Raw genomic sequence first — 22,740 nt, forward strand, 5'->3', positions numbered from 1 at the left:
TGTGGGTGCACAAACAGGATTTGAGCCAGCCAGTCCCATCCCTGCCCTGATACCTACAGGGGTTGAAGTCACCACCTCCCAGTCCTGTTCCATCCCTCCCCTTCTTTCACAAGCTTCCCCCTCGCTCCAGGTGACCCGTGCTCCATGTGCCCCAACCCAGGGCTGAAGTGACACACGGAGTGTCCCGTTACCCCAGTGCCAGCAGATGGGCTGATCTGGGTGCTGACAGACAGTGCTGGCCCCTGCCACCCCAGCATGGCTCCAGGACTCCAGCACACCGGGATTTCCCCAAGCTTTTCCACCCTGGATGGTCTGTCAGCTCCCGCCCCCACAGCCCGTGTGCTCAGAGCAGCTGCAGGCCCACTCCAAGGCAGGCAGAAGATCTCAGTGACATCACTTTCCTGGCTCTGCTCCCACCAGCCTCACCACAAGCCAGGGAGTTTTTCCATCAGTGGGAGGCTGAAAGCTCATTCAGGAACAGGGAGATCCTCTCAGGGCGAGCCCGGGGCAGGCAGAGGTGCAGACGTGGGAAGGACAGCCAGCTTTTACAGCTGGAAAAGGGGAATCCTCCAGAGGCTAAAGCAGGCAGAGGGATCTCATGACCCCCTCTGACACCAGCCTCTGGCAGACTGGCATTCCCAGATTCCCACCCAGGTCACATCGAGCAAAGGGATGAGTGGTAGGAGCCCTGTACCCCCCACTGCCAGCCCTGTCAGAGCCCAGGAGTGCTGCTCACCGTAGGGGTATCCCCACGTGCTGTACTCGGGAGGCAGGATGAGGGAGCTGGCCGTGGGCACGGGCACCACGTTCCCCTCAGCGTAGTAGGGGACAGTGGCTCCCGTGGACAGGCAGAGCGTGGGGTGGTTGGGGGAGCCCGTCTGCTCCGAGTCCGCCCTGATCTCCTGGAAGCTCAGTCCTGGGGCATAGCTGAAGGGCTGCTGCTGGGAATGGCTTTTGGTGGGGATGGAGATATTGTCCATGGGGTGATATCCACTGGCAGCCTCCTCTTCCTCCGGGGGGGCACTGGGAACCACTGCAGACGGGATGTGCTGGATGGAGCGGGAGGGACTCAGCGGGACCCTGTTCACAGCAATGTTACCAATGTAAATGGGGAGAGTGACAGAAACCTCTGGGGACTTGAGGGAAACCTGGAAGAGAAGGAAAAAACAGTGGCATCCTCATTATACTTCGCAGTGGGAAGGTTCACCTGGTGTCAGGACCACCCACACCACACAGCTACAGAGCTCAGAGACTGAGCTGAGCCCAGGAGGGAGCACAGAGCCACAGCCCAGGGACGCTCCCCAGGAGCACTGCTGAACTCACTTGGATGTAGTAGTCGATGTGTATGAGGCTGCAGCCCTGGAGGATGGACTGGGGCAGTGCTGGAACCAGGATCTGCTCCTTCCATTCCGCGTGTTTCCAGGCTTTCACTCCCGAGCCTTCCACCTCCGCGATGGTCCTCAGGTCGTAAATCCAGCGCCTGGATTTGTAGGCCACTTTCTGTACAGACAGGGGAACATACAGGTAGCAGAGAGGCTGCAGATGTTCTTCTGTTTCCCACAAATGTAAGTCAGAACACAAAACCACCCAGCTCCTTGGTCAAATAAGCACAGGACACAAAACCACCTAACTGCTTTGTCAAATAAGCACAAGCACAGCTCTAAAAGGCATGTTACAGAGCAGTAATACCCATAGTTACATGATAGACTGAGGAGGTGTAAGCAAGACAAGTTCTACCTCCTCTTTCCCCAGGGAGGTAGAGAGAAACTGAGTTAGTCAGATTTGGCCTCCTCACTGCCACCTCCCAGCCACAGGCAGCAGAGATGCACACAGGGGAGAGCTGCCCCAGCTTTACAGAGGAGTGGAACACCAGCACAAGCCACAGAATCACCTGGAGCAGACTGGCAACCACAGCGCCGGTGTCCCGGCCGGATTTGTTCTCGATGTCCGTGCGGAGCTGGATCGCCTGTCCCACGATGTACCCCCTCAGGTCTGATGTGGCCGTCAGGATGATGTTGCCACTTTTCACAAGCTTGTAGTTGAACTTCTTGGTGATGGACATGGTGTTGGGCTGCTGCAGGACAGCAGAGACAGATATGTTGGCTCAAGAGAGTCACAAACACTCGGAGATTTGAAACAAGCAAGTGGAAATATCTGGTCTGAGAGGACGCAAAGAACCAGCAACCTGGCACTGCCACACACAGCAGGTCCCACTGCTCCAGCCCCCCACTTCCCTGCTCCTATTAGTTGCTCTTCCGTCCAAAGCAAGTCCTCCAGACCCAGATCTCTCCAAGCACCTGAAGCTATTGGCCAACATGTCTCTCTGCATGCTGAAAATTCACCTAAGTCTTTCAAAGCAACACAGAGAAGAGTCAAAAATCATTTGGAGCAGGGGCTGGTGGCAAAGCAGGTCAGATCAGGAGACCTTGTCCTGCTCTTGCATAGTCAGAGAGTTGTCCAACCACTCAGTGACTCCTCAGACAGCAGGACAAGGACAAGTGCTGAAGTGGTGGCACTTCCCAGTCATGCCCCTCCTCATTCCTACCTCGATGTCAGGGATGTCGTTCAAGTTGAGAGGGCACAGAACGTAGAAGATTTTGTTGCATTTGTAGTCCTTGGAGAAGCGAGGTGTGTCTATCACAGCTTTCACCTGATGCAGGACCTTGCCAAAAGGGCCTTCAAATGATGTAGGAGCAGAGGCTGGAGTGGAGAGAGAAAGATAAGGATCAGAAGGTTGTGACAACCCACCCTTAAGGGGAAGGAAGCACCCAAGGCTGAGTGAGGCCAGTTTCTGAACTGGAAGTATAGTGCCTTTTAAATAGCTTTCCACTTTTTAACAGCTTTCCTCTTTTTAACAGCTTTCCTCTTTGCCTGAGGAGTTCTGCAAGGTTCCCCAAAACAAGACCTGGGGTTGAACACTTAGGTCACTCAGAGACCTTGCTGCAACCTCCTTTACAGAAGGGATCCTCTGCAACCCCAGGTGCAGGAGCAGGGATCCTCTCTCTGAGCACACTGTGTGCAGGACCCCTGTTCACACCCAGAGCTCTCAGGGTCACACTCAGAGAGGCACCAGCCACAGCTCTCACCAGGCTTTGCCCCACTGGAGAGGCTCCCACCTGTCTGAGCTCTCTGAGCCTGACCTTACCCTCCTCTCGTGTCCCCAGGCCCAGCTGTCACCCTGCCTCTGTCACCCAAGTCCTTCTCAGCACACCTTGAGAGGCTGCAAAAGCCAAGGCTTAAAGGGAAGGGCCTTCAGCCACTTTTGTGCATCTTACCTGGCAGCAGGAACTGGAAGGGAAAGTTGTGCTCTCCAGGTGTCAGGACCCCTGTGGAAAAAATAGTGAAAGGTAAGTGGGACAGGCTGACAGGCCTTGTAATGTGTGACCTTCTGGAGAGCACAGTCTTCTGGAGAGAGAGGCCACCACCCAGGGAATCACACACACAACCTGGGCAGCTGCCTGCAACCACTGGACAACTCCAGATCCAATGGGTAGCACTTGAGGAAACAGCAGAATCTGCTGCCACCCCCCTCTCCTTGGGACAGATGTTTATGGTGAGATACCCTGTAAATAATGTCTTTTGGGGCAGGGTTTAAAGGATCCCAGTGCCATGGCAAGTGGTTATCCCCAGACTACCAACACAGGGCACAGAGCAGCGCTGCTGTGTGTTTATTTTTCCCCAAGCCTTCCCTCTCACAGGCAGTCAGGGGAAAGGTGAGAAAGCACAGGCACTGTCTGAGGCTGGTACAGGGGTCTGGTGGGCATCAAGCCACTACAGCCTCAACCACACACCAAGCCCCTCACAGACTGCACAGGATTCAGGAGCAGAAACCAGAGGTCCATCCACCCCTGGTCCCATGAAGGGACCTGCAATCCCTCAGCCTGGCTGTTTAGACCACAGGAGCTGAGGAAGATATTTCCACAACATTAAAACCTCAGCACTTGTTTTCTTCAACAACTGCTCTGCAACAGAGGCCTCCAGGGCACAGAGCAGAGCCAAGAGCCAGTGCACAGCTAAAACAACAGCTACAGATTCCAACCCCCCAGCCCCATCCACCCTCCAGCACTGCCATTCAGATCCCAGATCCCCTCCCAGGCCAGGGTGAAGGCTGAACTGGACCCACAGTGCAATCCAGTAACATCAATCAGCTCCCAAAGTTGCCTCCAGTAAGAAAAGCACTAAGGTTTATCCACATTTGTTAAATCTGTGTACAAACAAGAGGTTTTGTTTTTAAAGCAGCAGTGCTGAGAGGAGACCTGGATGTCTGCTTAATGGAGACATTTGTTCTGCTTTGTAGGATCGTTGCTGGAGGTTCCAAACCCCCAGATTTGGCTGGTTCCTTTGTTGATGCAAGACGAGGAGACAGCTTGCCTGTTAGCAACGCTGGCTCCCGGAGCTGACAGCAAGAGAGTCCTGTTGTCAGGGGATTAACTGGATTACAGGGAAGGGGGAGGTGGGGAAGAGAAGGGTAAATCCTCCCCACTGACACTGCATTCCAGGCAGGAGGCTTGACCTGTGCATCGTTCCCGTTATGGAAAGCTGGACCTCTGCTTCCCTGCTCACTCAGCCACCCCACGGGGACCTGAGGGCACCCTGGTGAGTGCCTGTCCCACCCACAGCGCTGAGATAAATAACCCTGCACGCACCTCGTCACTCCAAAGGCAGGTCGGGAGAGAATCAGAGATTTATACACTTTGTCATCACAGAGAGGAGCAAGGTTCGCTCATTCCCATCACCTCCCTGCCGATTCCCCTCCCGTCCCCCAGACAAACCAGAGCTATGTAGGCTAAAGTGCAGCACTCGCTGCCGTCACCAGGTGGAAGCACAAAGTCGGGCTCTGCCAGGCCTGAGGATCGAGAGCTGGGCAGGCACGGAGGGAGGCAGGTGTGGGACAGCCTCTCCTTTCCCTCCTGGCAAGCCCGGCTCAGGTAAAGGTGCCAGGTGAGATGCAGCAGGTGCCTTTGCTTGTTGGTTCCAGGATAAAGTCTGGCTGATATAAATAACTCCACTAACCCAGGGCTTGTTTGCTGCTCAGAGGGTTTCTGCTTTTTAATGGGCATCATTCAACATTGATCTTACACCCATTATCCTTATTTTTGGAAAGTGAGTCGATAATTGGAATGCACTGACTCTCCTGTGCAGCTCTGCAGTAAGGGGACTCTCCATCTGAAAGGGAGAGGGAGCGAGTCCTGCTCCTGCACTGCAGGAGGGAGGGAGGTGGGAGTTCCAGAGTTTCCACCAAGACCTGAAGAATTCCCAGCTGTCTGACCTGCAGAGCCCCACATGAAGGTGCAGGCAGTGATTTCAAGTCTCCTGCTGAGAGCATGAAACCTTACAGCCTTTGCAGGACCCTTAGGATGAGCTCACAGACTCTGCCAAGCGAAAGTTCCTCTTTGACATTACAGGCAGCACCATCCAACAAGTCATTTTGATCAAACTCCTGCCCAGCTCAGGTTCACCATCAGAAAGCTGGGCTGGAAGTGAACATTTGAGCACTTCACAGTTTCTAACTCCCTGCAGAGGCCAGGGGTGCTGCAGGTTGCTCACACAGCATCCCTGAGCAGCTCTCCTGGGAACACACAGGGCCAGCATCACTCACAGAGGAGGAGGTTTGGCTGTCGGAGCCACCGTGTGACTTGGAGACACTGACGCAGTTTCCACACAGGGAGACCAACCTCTGAGTAAGTCACCAGATAAGAACTGCCCACAGCTCAGCCTAAACAACCCTGATAGTCCAGACCAAGCCCAAGCGCCCAGAGACCTGTTGGTATCTCTGGGGAATGGCTGTGACCCCACGGAGCAGCTCCAAAGCTCTCCTGCAGCTCCTGCCTGCAACGAGCTGCCCACGCGGGCTGGAAAAGGCCCTTCCTGCTCTTTGCAGCCAGTGAGGAGCTCCCAGAGCAGCCACCCCGGACTGAAGTCATGCCCTGCTGCAGCTCACGTGGAGCTGGGGCATCACAGCAACATTCAGCTCGTGGACACAGAGCCCCAAGTCCAGCCCTGCCCCGAGCTGGGGGCCAGGGAAGCACAGCCAGCTCCATTCTCCACTCCACTGAGCACAGAGATGCTGCAGGCAATTAGCAGCAGCTCTTGTTTTCAGACCTGCTATTTCCAGTCCACTCTCTCCTTCCCCCAAAGAGGGAGAAGCATCTTTAGGCACCCTCAACATCCTGGAGTGGCCATTCCAAGAAGCGTGGAAAGCAGAAGGGCTGTTGGAGTTCAGTGCCAGAGCTATTTCAGAGACAAAGGTCAATAAAAGTAAGGTGAAGAACAACAGATAATCCCAAACAAGATGGGAGACTCCCATGAAGGCATGGGCATGATCCAGAGTGTCTGGCAGGGCCACAGGGCAGTGAAGACTGCAGGTGAGCTTGGGGCCTGCCTGCCTCCCCCTGCAGCAGGAGGAGAGGCAGATATTCAGCAGTAATGTGACACCAATCTGCTCCTCCCCTCGGGATCCCTAAATTGGGGTGAAAAGGGTCCCCAAATACTCCTGGGATCCCCAAATTAGGGGTGAAAAGGGTCCCCCAAATCCCACCGAGATCCAGCATTGGGGTTGAAAAGAATCCCTGAAGAGCCAGGACAGCCAAACTGGGGGTGAAATGGGTTCCAAAAAACTGGGATTCCCAAACTGGGGATGAGAAGAGTTCCCAAACACCCCTGGAATCTGCAAATTTGAGATGAAAAGGGTGCCCAGAAACTCCTGGTACCACCAAATTGGGGGTGAAAACGTTCCCCAAAAACACCCCTAGGGCCTCCAAACTGGGAGTGAAAAGAGTCCCCAGACCCCCTGGGATCCCAAACTTTGGTCCCCAAAAACACCTGGGACCCCAAAATAGCAAGTTAAAACTGGGCTTCTGCTTGCCTCTCCTGGCAGAAGATCCTCCAGCACAAACACAGTGGAGGTTCATTTACAAGTTGCCTGGAATTACAAAGCCAACTTCAGTCTTCTGCCCTGTGTCTGGTGGAATGTTGGCAAATCCCAAGCCAAGCCCTATTACAGCGGGAAGGGAGGTGGCAACTCCTTTTAAACTGGTTGGCAACTTTGCTCCTAAAGGCTGAACTTCCACTTCCAAATGCTGACTAATCTTGAGATAACAGGGAAAATCCACCATTCCCCTTGTCCCAGCCACCCCTGTGGGCATGGGCAGGGCACAGACCGACCATGAGCCAACACCCAGGTACTTCTCACATGGAGAACAGCAGCAAAAGCCACCTCAGCTCCCTGTGAGGGACACCTGCAGCATCAGTCCCACACAGGGCCTTGAGCAGATCCCCAGGTCACAGCAGGGGAGGTGCAGCACCATGCAGAGCACCCAGAGCTGTCCCACTGCTGTGCAACTCCAGCATCCAAGCAGCAAGTGGAACACAAAGCCCAGGGGAAGCCACTCATTGCCCCTGACCCTCCAGCCCTGAGAGCTTCAAGGAACCACCCAGGACATTTAATGTGCTGATTTCACTTGCAGGTTGACTTTGCAACAAAGACAGTTGTTGGCAGCAGGCAGAGGGGAGCTGGTTTCCCACCATGGGGGGAGCCACTGCCACTCCAACACCCGGGAAGAGCAGCCCTTTTCCAAGCTGCTCCAGAACCAGAGGCTTTGCCAAACCACCCACAGCCCGGGCATGGGCACAGCAGGAGCCCAGCACTGCTCAGGGGGTCTCTGGTGGGCTGCAATGCCCCTGGGCAGCTCACACACTCCCTGTGAGGGGACAGGGCTGTGCCAGCCACGCTGAGTCGGTCCCTCCCCATTCCCAGGAGCTGGAACAAAGGCCACACTGTGCTCGGCTGCAAAACAGCTTTTCCTGAAGTTTACGTGCAGCTAAAAATACCTTGAGAAAGTTGTGATGCAGCTGGCTTAGCTGGGCTCTGCTGTGGGGCCATACCTTTACTCCTGATAGGAGCCAGGCCAGCAGAGACCAGCCACCCCCACACGGCCTTGGGAAACGTCCTCTCTAAAAATTCCTGGAGGGAAAGAAGCTGCTGCCCCAGACAGGCTAGAAAAAACCCAAACCCAGATAGCAGGAGCAGCAACAACACACTGATAGTGCAGAAGAGCCATCTTACAGTGCAAAGCAGAGATCTCCCTGAAGCCAGAGGAGATTTGTCTGGTCTCTCCCATTCATGGCTCAGCTGCTTCCCTCCAATCCACACCGGGACAGGGGTTGTTTTCTTGTACCAGTGGATGGGGAGGAGTCCTGGAACGACTCATCCTTTGCAGAAAGGAAATGCTCTGATCCAGAGGGCTGACACCTAGACTTCTGCTGAGTCCCCTGGTGACACTGCATTGCCACCCAGACACATCTTGCCACGCTGGAGAGGTTGGGCCTGTGAGAGCTTTGTGACGTTTGACAAGGCCAAGTGCAAGGTCCTGCACTGGGGTCAGGGCAATGCCAAGCACAAATACAGGCCGGGCAGGGAGGGGATTGAGAGAAGCCCTGGGGACAACACCTTGGGGGTGCTGGTGGAGGAGGAGCTCAGTATGCCCCAGCCATATGTCCTGGGCTGATCCCACAGTGTGGGCAGTAGGGGAGGGGGGTGGGATTCTGCCCCTCTGCCCCCTCAGGTGAGACCCCCCTGCAGAGCTGCTCCAGCCCTGGGAGCCCAGCACGGACAAGGAGCTGCTGGATTGAGTCCAGAGGAGGCCACAGAGATGCTCCAAGTGCTGGAGCCCCTCTAGAGCCAGGCTGGGAGAGCTGGAGGTGTTCACCTGGAGAAGAAAAGGTGCTGGGGAGACCAGAGAGCCCCTTCCAGGGCCTAAAGGGGCTCCAAGAGAGCTGGAGAGGGACTTGGGACAAGGGATGCAGGGACAGGACAAGGGGGAATGGCTTCCCACTGCCAGAGGGCAGATTTCAGTTAGATATAAGGAAAAAATTCTTCACTGTGAGAGTGTTGAGGCCCTGGCACAAGTTGCCCAGACAAGCTGTGGCTGCCCCATCCCTGGAAGTGTCCAAGGCCAGCTTGGACAGGATTTGGAGAAACCCATTCTAGTGGAAGGTGTCCCTGTCCCTGGCAGGGGGTGGAATGAGATGAGCTTTAAGGTCCTTTCCAACCCAAACAAAGGTTTTCCCTGCACTCACTGCAGACCAGCACAGGAAAAACAACATCGTCATAGCTGTGGGGGGGTGCAATGACCACTCGTCTGTATTTACACTGTTAAACAAATGATCCAAGTCGAGCTTCCTCCACCACAGCTGCTGAAAGGGCTTGGGCTCTTGTCCCAGCAGTGCTGCCAGGGCAGAGCTGGCAGCCAGAGGAAATCACCAGCCCTTCAAATCCATCCTCCCTCCGGAGCGAGGGGAAGCTCCCTGCCCACGCCCTGCCCTGCCAGCAGCCAGCCAAGGGCTGGGAAAGGTCCTCTGGCAGCCTCTGCCCAGCACAAGAGCAGGGCAGGGCTGGGGTTCAGGAGGAACCAACCACACAGGGACGAGGACACTGAGCTGCTGCATCCTGCCTGGGTTCCCAGAGCTGTTCTGCAGCTCCTGGGTTAGTGGCCCGTGCAGACAGGCCAGTCTGACAGCACTGGTGGGACCAGATCTGCCTGGGCTGCCTGTTCCAATCAGGACCATCTGCCAAACCCTCCTGCCAGGCTGGCTCCCCCAGCCCCAGCCTCTCCCTCCCTGGGGAGCTGGAGGTCACAGCTGGTCACAGCCCTGTCTCCACAAGGCTGATGGCCACCACCACCAAGCCAGGACCTCCAGGATGGTGCCAGCGGGGGAAGGCACTGTGGGGAAGCCAGAAGGGGGTTGGGAGGTGCCTTGGTCACTCAGGCACAAACACAACACACTCAGACAAGCTTTTATTACTCACTCCTATGAAACCTCACACTGTGGGGTGCTGGGACAGCCAGCCCAGAGGTCTGAGCACACAGCAGGCTGCAGGCCAGGAGACATGGAGTGGCACAACACACCCCTCTGCCTCGCCAGGCTGCACCCACGGCTAGACTGGGACAAGAGATGAACATCACCAGCCAGGACAGGGAGGGGCTTGTCCTGCTCTGCTTTGACCTGGGGGGGCCTCCCCTGCAATATTGGGGCAGTCTGGGGGGACACAATGGAAGGAAGAGCTGAAGCCATTAGAGAGTGTCCAAAGGAGGCAACGAGGATGGGGAAGGGCCTTGATTTGAAGCCGGGGGAGGACACTGAGGGCACTTGGGGTGTTCAGCTGGAGAAGAGGAGACTGAGGGCAGAGCTCATGGCAGTTCCAGCTTCCTGGGGAGGGGCAGAGGAGGGGCAGGGACTGAGCTCTGCTCTGGGGGGACCAGGGACAGCACCCAGGGAATGGCTGGAGCTGTGCCAGGGCAGGGTCAGGTTGGATCTCAGGAAAAGGTTCTTCCCCCAGAGGGTGGTTGGGCACTGACCAGGCTCCCCAGGGCAGTGGGCACAGCCCCAAGGCTGCCAGAGCTCCAGGAGAGTTTGGATGCTCCTCTGGGGCACAGGGGGTGACTGTTGGGGATGGGCCTGTGCAGGGCTGAGGGTTGGACATGATGATCCTTGTGGGTCCCCTCCAACTCCACATATTCTGTGGTTCTGTGAATATTCTATGTTATACTCCCTCCATCCCCAGAAGAGGAGGATGATATTTGCTCTACAACCACAACTGGGAGCTGGAAGGTGCCTCTGCACCCTGGGAGTGGCTGAAACGGGGCTCCCACCCCAATCCCCATCTCTCCCCACTGGTACCAGCCAAGCAGACGGCTGTGGCTCTGCTCCCTCCTGCTGCACACACAGGTGGAGGAGCAGGAACAGGCTGCTCCTTTGGAGTACACATATTTTTTGGTTCTTCTAGCAGAGGAACAGCAGGCCAGGCCATATGGCAATTCCTCTCTGGCTACTCAGCGAGTGATGCATTAATTGTGTTGGCCAAATCAAGTAGCACAGAAAGGTACCCAGTGCCTGCTGGTGCCCACGCCATGGCTCAGAGCAATACAGCCTTCCTGCTGCTTAAAATCAGCCCTCCCTCTTCCCTGGGGAAGGTGAGCTCCTCCAAAGGTGCTGAGATGGAGTGGTATCAGTGTTGCAGATGCACAGCTCGGGCACTGTCCTCTGGAGGCCCTCCAGGCAGGGAGCAGGAAAGCAGCAGGTTTGTGTTTTCCACTCTGGGCTGGAGGAATGGGCAGCTCTACCTCTGCACTGTGCTGTGGGACACTGACCCCCCAGTCATGACTCTGCCAGCACCCTGCTCACCCCTGCCCTCCTCTCCCTCTCCCGTCATCCACCTTTGCAGCCCAGAAAAATGAATATTAGATACATAATACATCTCAACACTGATGTATCAAGCAAGGGGTCAGAGCTCTTTAGCTCACAGGAGGCTGCAGCAGAGCTGTCAGGTGAGGAGAGTTAATTTTGCCCGTGCCAGGGCACTTGAGGTGACGCTGAGCCATCACAGCTTTAGCAGGAGGGCTCAACTCAGGCTCTGGTGAACGAAGCTCATACACGGGATTACAAGCTGTAACAAATGAGGGAAGTGCACACACAGACACAGTGCCACCCAGGGAGCAGCCAACAGCCAGAGGAGCGAGCACAGCCAAAGCTGCCAGGAAAGCCTCAGCGCTCAGCTCGAACAAGAGCTCCCCTGCTCTGTAAGGCAGGGAGGGAGCACGGCCCCAGCAGGCTCCACCTTCCCATTCATGGCACCAACTCGCTCACAGCAGCTTTGCTCACACACAGACACGGCAGGAACAACCCCAGCACTCCAACATGGGTAATGATAAACCTTTCTGTAACACAGGCAGTGCACCACAGAGCCCAGCATGGAGGAGAGGGCTCCACTGCCCATAAACCTCTGTCTCAGCACTTTCCAGGGACATTCTCCATGAATTAGCAGGATCTGGCAGTATGGCAATGCTGCAAAAAAACCTAGAGGATTAACTGATCTACTGAGGCAAGAAATTGGGAAGTGCTGAGGAAGCAGTGACCCAAGGCAAGTGCAGATCCTTCCACATGGTTTTCCTGGGCTGAACCTGCTCCTGAGCCCGGCAGCTGAGTGTGGGCAGGAGCTGGAACCAGTACATCCTTAATGGCTCACCACTGCCCATGGGCACCCTCCTGCTCCCTCCTGGGCAGGGGCTCTCCAGGAGCATCAGCTGCTCACACAGCAACTCCTGAGCACAGAACGAGAGACACGGGTCTCACAGTCCTGCTCAGTCAGGTCACCAAGCTTTTTAAATTCAGCTGGAAGCCAGGAGAGTCACCCTGTGCCAACTGCTGGCCATGAAGGTGTTGTGCCAGGCCGGCAGAGAACCACCCCAGGGAAGAGGTGATGCACAGCTGCCCCTTTTTAGCTCTTTGTGCAAGAAATCTGCCAGCAGAGGAAGCGTGTGGAGCTGCCAGGAAATCCCTGCAGTGCTCCGAGCTAACTAACAAGCTGCCAGAAGAAAGGTCAGCTGGAAATTACAGCCAGCTCCCTGCACGGGTTCAACTCAGGTACAAGGAGGATTTAAAGGGAATAAAAAAACCCCAGAAGTCTACCTTTGCATGCACAGGGCGAGGGCTGTGTGTGCAGCTGGAGACACAGGGCAGAAACAGCCTCATGAGGGTGCAGGGACACAATGAACCTGCTCCTCTAAGGACAGAGCTGCAGCAGGGAGGGGGAGAGGAGCAGGAGGCTCCACAGAGCTGAATCACTCCATTATATTGGATCAAGAGAAGCATCTCTGTGTTTGAGAGTGGTGGGTACAAGCAGTGCTATTCTGTACTCGCTGCCACTTGATCTCCTGTGCTGCTGACACCTACAGAAACCCAACAGGCCCCACTCCACTTGCATTTCTTTGCAAAGAGATCCCCCCCTAAAAAAACCAGCACCAGGGAGCAGTCAAAGCCCAAGTGGGAAAAGCAAATCCCCACCTCAGCCTCCCCTCAAAGCAGGCAAACAAGGAGCCTCCCTGAGAAGCCCCTGTGGGCTGAGTGACCTCTGTTGCACTGCACTGTGCTCTCAGCAAACAGAGCAGCGAGAGGCTCTGGAGCAGCTGGCACGCTCTGCACTTCCCAGCAGCTTTTATGTAAAGAGCCCGAGTTCATTAAACCCTTGGCCTGTGTGTGACTGCCAAGGCTGCAGCACAATCCACAGCTCCTCACGGGTGCCTGCTGCCTCCAGCTCCTGCTCAACTCCAGAGGCTTTCCCGGAGCAGGGAGGATGTGCTGCTCCAGTGGGGCCAAGCACTGGGTCGGCACCAAGGGGAGCAGGGCCCTCTGCAGCAAAACACTGGTCACCAACCTGCCGATGCTCCAGTGGCACAGCCCAGTCCTCCACACCCTGGGTGCTGCTCCAAGACAGGGGAGAGGTGGGAAAGTGCCTTAAATAAGTGTCTTACATTGCAAAGTGGGCATCTGGGTTATTTCAGGGCCTGCCTCCCTTCTCATGCAATGGTACAGCCCTAAAAAACCCCAAACCGCTGTGTAATAAAGCAACGGCTGATGCTACTTAGGACAAGCTGCCCCCTCACTTACTTCAATGCAACGGTGTGTGGGAGAAGTGTGGAGTCTCTCTTAGAGACTTAAAGAGCAATCGAAAAGCCTCCATAGTTTTGCAAACCTGCTCTCCCCTTCCCCCCACGTGTCCTCAAAGAGCACGGATCGCTGTTTTTCGAACCTCCAGCTCAGGATGTGGGAAGGCAGAGCGCGGGGCAGGTTGTTTTTCAGGCTGAGCCTGTCCCTGCACCACCTCCCCAGCACTGCGGGGGAACCACTGGAGCACCAGCCACTCACCAGGGACCTGTAAGACAGAGCCCCGTCGGCTGTGTGGCCTTGGGGACACCTGGGATCCTTCCTCAAGCCGAGCCAACACCACCAGGCTGGATGAACCCTCTGCAACAGAGCTGGGGATGGTGCCAGTGGACAGCCCGGCATCACCCTCTGCCCCAGGGCACAGCCTGGCTGCCAGCTCCCCCCAGCACAGACACACTGCTTCCCCTGCCTTTTTGGGGTTTTTAGTACACTTGTTCAAAAAGAAGAGGTAGTGGGGGAAAGGCAGGAACAGAAGAGTCCTCTGAGGCAGAAGCAAATTCCTCCCCTTCCTCCATTCATTTCCACTCGTGCTGCTGGGCGGGGACGTCCCCTGTGCGGATCAGCTGCTCCGGCAGCAGGGCAGGAAGGGCCTCCCGCGGTCCTGCCCTCCCTCGTGCTGCTTGCTTCCCATGGCAGGGGAAAGAGTGGTGGGCACAGCCAGCCCTCACCTGGAGGAACAGGTATGGATTCACCCTGGGGGGTTCTGTGTGGTTTTTACACACATGGCAGGGCCATACCAGATGCCACTGCAGTGAGCTTTGCTCGTGGTGCTCTGTCACCAGTGGCTGTAGATCCTGACCAGGGAAAAAGTCGTGTGCTGGCAGTGTGGGCCAGCTCCTTTGGGAGTCTCCTTGGAAACGCTTCCAACTCCCTTAACTCACCCACACCCTGGCACCTGCCATCACCCACCAGCAAGCTCACCATGCCAAGTGCCAGGAGTCCAGCCTGCCTCAGTTTCCCCTCCCAGCCAGGGGTCAGCCCTGCAAGGAGCCCCCCAGGGAACACCCATGAGGGACATTCTATCTGCCTGAAGCTCCTTCGTGCTCTCTTCAGGAAAGGCCAGGACAGCTGGGAGCTATTCCTGGAAAGCCTAAAAACACCATGGCTGAGTCAGCACCGAGGATCCCCCAGCAAACCCCTGCCACTGCCCCACTGCCAGGAGGACACGGACAGACAGACAGGCACACGCAGAGGCAGGGACACGGAGCAGCAGCCCAGCTTCCCTCTGCTGTGCCAGCCCAGACACGCATCAATGTCACGGTGAGGGCTGTGACAGCAGGGTTATCTCTGTCCCTGTGCCGCAGGCTGGAGCTGTGCCAGCCCCCAGGGCTTTTGTTCCCACATCCACAGGAGCCAGCGCAGCAACTGCCAGGGGCGGCTTCAAAGTCATCACTGCTGGTGGACTCGGGGCCAAAGGCAGTGCCAACACCACCCCCTCCCATCCTCATCCCATTCAGTCCTCACAGAGGCCCGGCCATCCTGCCTGGAGACAGACATGGCACAAACACTGCCTGTCCAGTTCCTGAGCATGAAGGGCAAATCCCTGTGAGCACTGCCCTTGGCTGCATTCCCACACGGAGGGACAGCCTGCCCTCTCCCTGCCTGCTTTCCTGGAGCTGGGAATCCGCAGCTGAGAGCTCCAGCAGTTGTGTCCAGTGGGACACAAAAAGCTGAAGGGCAGAGGTCGGTGACCGCGAGTACCCAGCAGGCTGTTCCAGACCAACTGCTGGTACTGGGGCCAGGCTTTGCCCATGATCACACTGCAGCTCTGCAAGGCAGGACAGCAATGACACCACAACACACCTCAGCTTCTGAGCAGGGTCAGATTTCCCCTTCAGTTCATTGCACCTCAGACAAGTCAGGCAGTGCCAGCAGCCCAGCCCTGCCACCCACTCCAAGCTGGCAGAGTCTGTGACACCAGCAGGTGACAGACAGCAGCACTGCACTGGGCAGCACACAAGGGTCTGGGTCCCAGACAAAGCAAGAGCCAAAAGACTAGGGTTTTCCATGAACAGTTTAAGAACTGGGAACACCAAATTTTGGCTGCCTTTGGAATTCAGGCCTTCCAAGTTGACACTTCAGAGCCATGAAAATGCATAGTCATCAATGCACCTGCCTTCCATCCTTCCCAGCCCACACTGGTCCTAGTTGTCAAGGGGACGGCTCCCAAGGGCAGCCTCACAAGAACTGGCTGCCAAAGCAACCATCCAAGTCTCCCAGAGGTTGCAAACCCAACAAACAGCACATCTGCCTCTTCCCACTCTAGCCTGGCTTGTGCCACTGCTCAGCTTTACCAGGGCAGAACCGACCACAAGATCACAGCTCTCCCTTGAATCACTAAATACTAGAAGCAAAAGGTGCATTTTTCAGCTGTAGGTTTAAACCTTTCCACGAGTCCAGACTCATTTGCAGGCTCCAGCCCCCACCTCATCTAAACTCAGTGGTCTGCAGCACCTCATAAAAGGGATTTTGTCACCCTGACATTCATAGCCAGGCTCTGTGCTCAGCCCTGCATCCACAATCAGGCAGGAATGTCTCCCACTGCCCTCCCAGACAGTTTACCTCCCCCTGCAGCCCCCAGGCCATGAGCCAAGAGGTGAGCCAGCCAGCTGTCTCCCTTCCCAGGGACCTGGAGCACGCAGCACTCTCTCCAGTTGCTGTGGGGATGAGGTCAGTCTCCCCTCCATGCTAAAAGCTCTGCTTGCAAAATTGCTGAGCTAGCAGAAACTGCCACTTCAGTTTTAACCCATTTCCTGTTATTAGATAAAACAGTATCAGAGGGTTGAGCTCCTGCTATCCCAGGCTTTTGCCATGTTACTGTTACAGCCACTGTCTTCAGCAGGTGAATACTGGCACTGCTTGATTTCAACAGGAGCCAGGGCACAGCATGAATTATTTGTGGTAAGGCTGACCCATTTAACAGCAGAAAGACAGCATTCATTCGGGCCCAGATCCCCCCAGAGGCTGCTGGTGTCACTTTACCCCACAGATAATACAACCCTGTCACCATCTCTGGGCATCTCACTTGTGGGTGGTGCAGAGGTAACTGTCCCAGGCTGGTCCTGCCACACTCCCAGTGCTTCTCTTGGAGCACAAGTGACACCTCCAAATCCCCTTCAAACTACTCCTGGCTTCCTCTGGCCAGCTTTGAGAAGAGTTTTGTGACCACCATAGTCAACACAAGCAGGAAGTGGGGCAGAGTGAACCCACAGGGCCTTGAGACAGCGGAGCAGTCGCTGCTGACAGCTCTGCTTCAGGCAGACCAGGGCCAGAGGATGCCAGCAGGGTGTGCAGGGTGCCTGCCAAGTTCTGCAGCTACTCAGGATGCTCCTACTAAGCTCTTGTAGTCTCTAATATTGGCTCCCATCCCCTGTGCACAGGCCAAGGCAGCCTGTGAGGGGGTATCTCACGTGGAGAGGGTGCTGAGGTCTGGGTGATCCATCTCTGCAAACCATCCCAGAAGCGCAGATCTCCCCCAGGTCTCTGTGGACCATACCTTTGTCTGCCAGGGACAGGGTGCTGTTGAAGTACTGCTCCTCCACGGTCCAGGCTGTGTCGTTGATCTTGTTGGACACCCCACAGGACCCAATGCAGCTCACCTTGATGGCTGTGGAGAGACAGCACACACGTAAGCGCTGGGAGAAAGCAAAACCTCAGGTTCAGACCTGCTTCAGGTACTGCACAGGAGCAGTGCCTCATGAAAACACACACAGGGTGCGGAAATGGAGCAGCAGAATCAGGTCAGCTTTCATTTCAAAATCATGTTTTCCCCCTACTCCCAGCACTGCTGAGCACTCCCTGCTAACCCGGTGCTATTCCCAGACATTATCACCTTTGAAGTCCTCATGCTGGCTTCCTTGCACTGTGGAAGCCCTTACCAGCAGTGATTCCAGCTCTCTGAGAGTTGAACCTCTCTCTAGTTTTTCCCCAAAAGCAGCAGTATCCCCTCCTGATTCACGGAACAGCCTTGGCACTCTGGCTGACAGAGAGACCTTGGTGGCAGAGGCTGTTTCTTAACCTTGGTGCTCTCCTATACACTTGGGTGTCCCTGTCCAGACAGGGATGAGCAGCAGACAGCTCTGCTGCCTCCCAGCCCACAAGGAGCCTGATGTCCCACTGTCCCTGGGAGCAGAGACATGTTCTGCACAAGCCCATTAGCCAGCTAAACAAGGTGTACAGCCCTGTCTGAAGCAGCAGCAGAAAGCTGAACCCCCTAGTGCAGTGTGAACAAGTTCTTTGCTGCTTGAGTTCACAGCCCTGCCAACCTCAGAGGACATCTCCACCCCTGGGAGCCTGCTCCCATGTCCCAGAGTCAGCCTCAGCTTCAAAGGATTGCAGTGAAAGCACTTTGCCCATTAACACTTGTCCTGCATCAGGACCTCCAAAATGTTGATATGCAGGGTGCTTCCCAGCAGCCAGACACCACTCCCAGGTGAGTGGCTTCCTCCTCTGCTGGAGACACAGGGCTCAGCAAAGCCACACAGCACAGTCTGGAGGCACCAGAGATGCCATCTGACCCTCCAAAAGCAAGGACAGTAATTTGAGCTCTGTTCGTGCCTCGCCTGGAGAAAGTCACCCCTGAGCTCAGCCCGCAGCCTGGCTCAGAGGAGCCATGTGGCTCTCGGAGCAGCTCCCCACAGACATTTTCAGTTAGTCTTGGCCAATACTCAGCAAGTTGAAATTAAACTCTGATGTTGACACTGGACCACAGAGACAGACAAACGTGACAGACTGGCCGTGCTGCACAGCAGGAGAAGATCTGCAGTGCAGCCTCCACGCAGGGAGGACACAGGCAGACCTACAGTGGCACAAACAGTCCCCAGGGCTGTCTCCCATCCCAAATCCCACCAGGTTTTGCAAGAGATTTAATGGACCTACAGAACTGCCTCACCCCATTTGCCAGGTGCATAGTTCTGCTGGCAGGAAGGTGGCAGGAACCACCCGACAGACCCCGTGCCCATTTCACCCATCTGCTCCCCATAATCAAGCCACGGCCACAGGAAGTATCTCCCTGGGAAGCAGGTGGCCAGTTTGCCTTGGGTTAAGAGCTCTCCCCATCCCCTTCACAAGCATTCTCAGCCCTGCCAATACCACCACCTCCACCCACCTACCCAAACACCAAGTGATGCTGCTTGCGACCACCTCAAACAGCTCTCCAGAGCACCTGCCTGGCCAGTGTGACCTTGTCTTCCATGCAGGACAGTGTGGAAGGAACCCCAAATCCAGCCCTCTCTGCAGGGGGAATGCAGAGTTCTTACCCCAGCCCTGGTAAAGGAGGATGCTTTGCTGTGTGCAGTCAGGTGGAATGAGCTCCTCAGGGCTTAAAGTCTCTAACCCCACAAGGAAGAACAGCCTCCCCCCCACACACCTCCTGCCAGACCCTCACAGCTGATCACGAGTGAGAGGAAGAGCCCGCTGTGGTCCAAGTGTTGTTCTGTACTCAAGGACAAAGGATAAGCAGCTCCAGATGCCAACTCTCATTAACCAAACACAAACAGAGCACCAAGGCTGACATCTCTTACTGGTTCGTGTCCGTGATGTGCGTTGGCATTTGCAAGGCAGGGCAAGAACAGGAGCTGCCCCCCCCCACAGCACACCTGGGCTGAGCCCTCGCAAGGTGAACCATCACAGCAAACCCCTGGCACACCTCCAGGTGACATCCAACTCTCTCTTTTGCAAGATGGCAAAGCCAAAACCACGGAGGGGTCTCAGCATCAGCAGTCAGAGAATCTGCTCAGTTGGAGGGGACCCACAAGGAACATCAAGTCCAACCCTCAGCCCTGCACAGGATCATCCCCAAGGGTCACACCCTGTGCCCCAGAGGATCATCCAAACCCTCCTGGAGCTCTGGCAGCCTTGGGGCTGTGCCCACTGCCCTGGGGAGCCTGGGCAGTGCCCAAACAGCCTCTGGGGGAAGAACCTTTTCCTGAGATCCAACCTGACCCTGCCCTGACACAGCTCCAGCCATTCCCTGGGTGCTGTCCCTGGTCCCCCCAGAGCAGAGCTCAGTCCCTGCCCCTCCTCTGCCCCTCCCCAGGAAGCTGGAACTGCCATGAGCTCTGCCCTCAGTCTCCTCTTCTCCAGCTGAACACCCCAAGTGCCCTCAGTGTCCTCCCCCGGCTTCAAATCAAGGCCCTTCCCACCCTCGTTGCCTCCTTTGGACACTCTCTAATGGCTTCAGCTCTTCCTTCCATTGTGTCCCCCCAGACTGCCCCAATATTGCAGGGGAGGCCCCCCCAGGGCAGAGCAGAGCGGGACAAGCCCCTCCCTGGCCTGGCTGATGATGCTGAGTGGCAATTCTATGTACCCACACCCTCTTGCTCCTACCTGGACATACCACCATATCTCCAGGCTCACAACAAGCCTGTCCTGCTCTGAGTTAGCCCAGATAACACAGATGGATCCAGTCAAATCAAGTCCAGACTCAACCGCTTCGCTCCCACATTTTTCACACAGAAGATGTGAGTGAGAAAAGCCCAGCCAAGAACTGGGGAACATTCCCACCCTTTGGGAGCAGCAGCCCCTGAGCAGGCTCTCCCTCAGCCACAGGAGTTTATAGATCCCCACCATCTGTTGCAAGGCGAGGCCAGGCTCCAATTCCAGCCTTGCTGCACTGCGGTGTGGAGGTGCTCCTGTTCCTGGGAGGCAGGTGGGTGGGAATGCTCAGCCACACACACATTAGGGTCCAGCTCCCTTCCCACACAGACAGACTCAGCAACCAAAGGCAGCGGGTTTGCAGCCTGACACTCAGAGCCAGCCCTTGGCTGGTGGGCCCTGCTGCCGTGGTTAAACACCAGGGCTAAAGTCAGACCGTGTCCAAAAGTCTCCCTGCAGCCAGCAGGGAGAACCCAGGGGTTCTCCAGCACAAGCACAGGAGCTGTCAGCTCCAAGGCTTCTCAATTCACCACTGACATCCCAAACTGGCTGGTTGCAGCCAGCCTTTCCTACAGAGGAGGGACTGAGAGCTCTGGGGTTCTCAGGAGTCTCAGTCCTGCACCCCCACGAGGGCAGCCCTCTCCAGCCACATTCCTGACCATCACACACCCTGGGGCTGCCATTCCAGGTGCATGAGGGCAACCAAAAGGGCAGAAAGCAACATTCCCAGCTAAAAGGCTTGAAGGGAGTTTCACAGCAATGAAATTGCAACATTCTTCTACACTCCCCTAAAGCTCTCAGCCTACCGTCACCAGGCACACGATGCAGGATGTCAGCAGATGCAGGACAAGCCTTGGAGCAGTTCAGGGGGCAGAGATTTGTTATGGAGCATCTTCTCCAACCTGCTCCAGAAACATGAGCTCCCCCCATCTCAGTGAGTGGCAAATGGGGTGGCCAACATCTCTGAGCACAGGCACTGCCCCGTGGCTGACAGCAGGGCTCCAGCTAGACACAGGGATCACATGTCCCAGCTCATCCCCCAGGCTGCTGGAGGAGCCAGCAGATCCCCAGGTCCACCCACAGTGCTGGGGGCAGCAGGTCCAGGACAGCCAGACAGCCCCCCAGTTTCATTCCCAGAGCCCTAGAAAGCCTGGCAGCCACAGGGGTCTCGTTCCCCCCAGGTTATCTGTGAGGTTTCAGAGGTGCCCAGTTCAACAGGTCAAACCATTTATCTCATTCCTAACCAGGTTTTGGAGCAACTAACCATGAAATCAGCCTGTCCATGAGCATCCCACGGGCAGGGGAGATAGTGGGGACTGGCTTGGCTATCGTGCATAGGCTCCTGTCCACAAGCAGAAGGAGGGACAGGGGCGTGTGACAGGTACAACTCGGGTGGCTCTGGGTGCAGCTGCCACCCAAAAATGGCACTGGCAGGACAGGCCTGGCAAACTGGCACCACCAGAGCTGCTGCAGCAGCAGCCACCTGAGACACAGAGATTTTCAGCCTGACTGTCAGGAAGGAAAATGTACAATCTGAGCCTTTCCAAGGAAATCTCTGTGCAAAGCTGCAAACAGAACAAATAAGAGAAGTTTCTGCATCAGAACAGGTCAGTTCCAGTTATTAGGAAGCCACTAAAAATGCCTCTGGAATCCAGTGGCTACCAGTGGCTCCAGTCACCACGTTCCTGCTCCCTGTTTACCCAGGGTGATTTGAATAAATACAGGAAAAAAACAAAGTCCAAAAACCATGAGGGAAGTGGAGGGGGGAGGCAAAGGGCAGCAAGTAGGGAAGAAATGAATGATGAAGCCATCCAGAAGACAAGAGCCCTTCTCCCCCACAGTCCCTCGGGGATCCAGGGAAGCGGGCAGCTCCACATCCAGCCACACACATCTTTAGCAACACGCTGCAGCACGCGCCAAATGCTGGAAATAAAAGGAGACAGCTCAGCCATATCCATCTCTGCACTAAGTAAAAATAGAGATGCCGGGAGCTGGGCAGGACTGCCTTCTTCCAAGGTGATTTAAGGAGAGCAGCAGGAGACTTCGAATTACTTTTTCTCATGACCCAGTGAGATGCCCTTCCTGGGGGAGCTGGTGTTTCATCTCAGGCAAGAGGAAAGCACAGGACACGCGTCCCCTCCCCTGCCAGGGGCAGGTTGTATGTGCACATCCCTATTTCCAAAATCCAGTCATGTCCTGAGCAAGCAGAGACTCACTGGCCACCCTGCACTCAGCTCCAGTCCCAAGTGAACTCCTCTGGCTTCAAGTCCCATCTGTGTCACACACCTGCCACAACAGTAATGGGCAGAGGTGGAGGGGAAGGTGATGCCGATATCTTGGTTGGTTTGGGGTTTTGGGGGTGAGCAGGGGAGGCAGCAAAACCAGTTCATAGAATCACAGAATACTATGAGCTGGAAGAATACCATGATCCACCAGGATCATCAAGTCCAGCTCCTGGCCCTGCACAGACCCCCCAACAATCCCACCCTGTCCCTCAGAGAGTTGTCCAAACCCTCCTGGAGCTCTGGCAGCCTTGGGGCCGTTCCCACTGCCCTGGGGAGCCTGGTCAGTGCCCAACCACCCTCTGGGGGAGGAACCTTTCCCTGAGATCCAACCTAACCCTGCCCTGGTACAACCTGGCACAGCTGGGGGTGGTGGCTGTTGCATTTGGCAGCAGTTTACACAGGACAAACAGACCGAATGTCCCATCATTCCCTTTCCTCTGCAAGGACAGATGAAGAACTGGTGACCAAGCTCTGTAACAGCACTTAGGAAAAGCCCTGGGGTTCTGCCAGCTGAAGCCTCCCCGAGTCACCACGTGGCCTCAGCCCTGCCTGCTGGACCCAGAGGCTCCAGCCATCC

General features: G+C 55.9%; 1 protein-coding gene across 1 annotated transcript in view; it reads right to left on the reverse strand.

The window, feature by feature from the left end:
• ARRDC1 (arrestin domain containing 1) overlaps positions 1-22,740 on the reverse strand; it is a 40,096-nt gene that overhangs the window by 4,758 nt on the left and 12,598 nt on the right. Inside the window, exons 2-7 of the mRNA XM_064677154.1 lie at positions 17,000-17,110; positions 3,276-3,326; positions 2,546-2,700; positions 1,892-2,074; positions 1,324-1,500; positions 737-1,148 (exon numbers count right to left, since the gene is read on the reverse strand). Of these exons, the coding sequence (XP_064533224.1) occupies positions 737-1,148; positions 1,324-1,500; positions 1,892-2,074; positions 2,546-2,700; positions 3,276-3,326; positions 17,000-17,110 (1,089 nt within the window). The remainder of the gene's footprint in view (positions 1-736; positions 1,149-1,323; positions 1,501-1,891; positions 2,075-2,545; positions 2,701-3,275; positions 3,327-16,999; positions 17,111-22,740) is intronic.

Source organism: Pseudopipra pipra, chromosome 20, assembly GCF_036250125.1.
Source record: "Pseudopipra pipra isolate bDixPip1 chromosome 20, bDixPip1.hap1, whole genome shotgun sequence".
In the NCBI taxonomy this organism is placed as follows: Eukaryota; Metazoa; Chordata; class Aves; order Passeriformes; family Pipridae; genus Pseudopipra; species Pseudopipra pipra.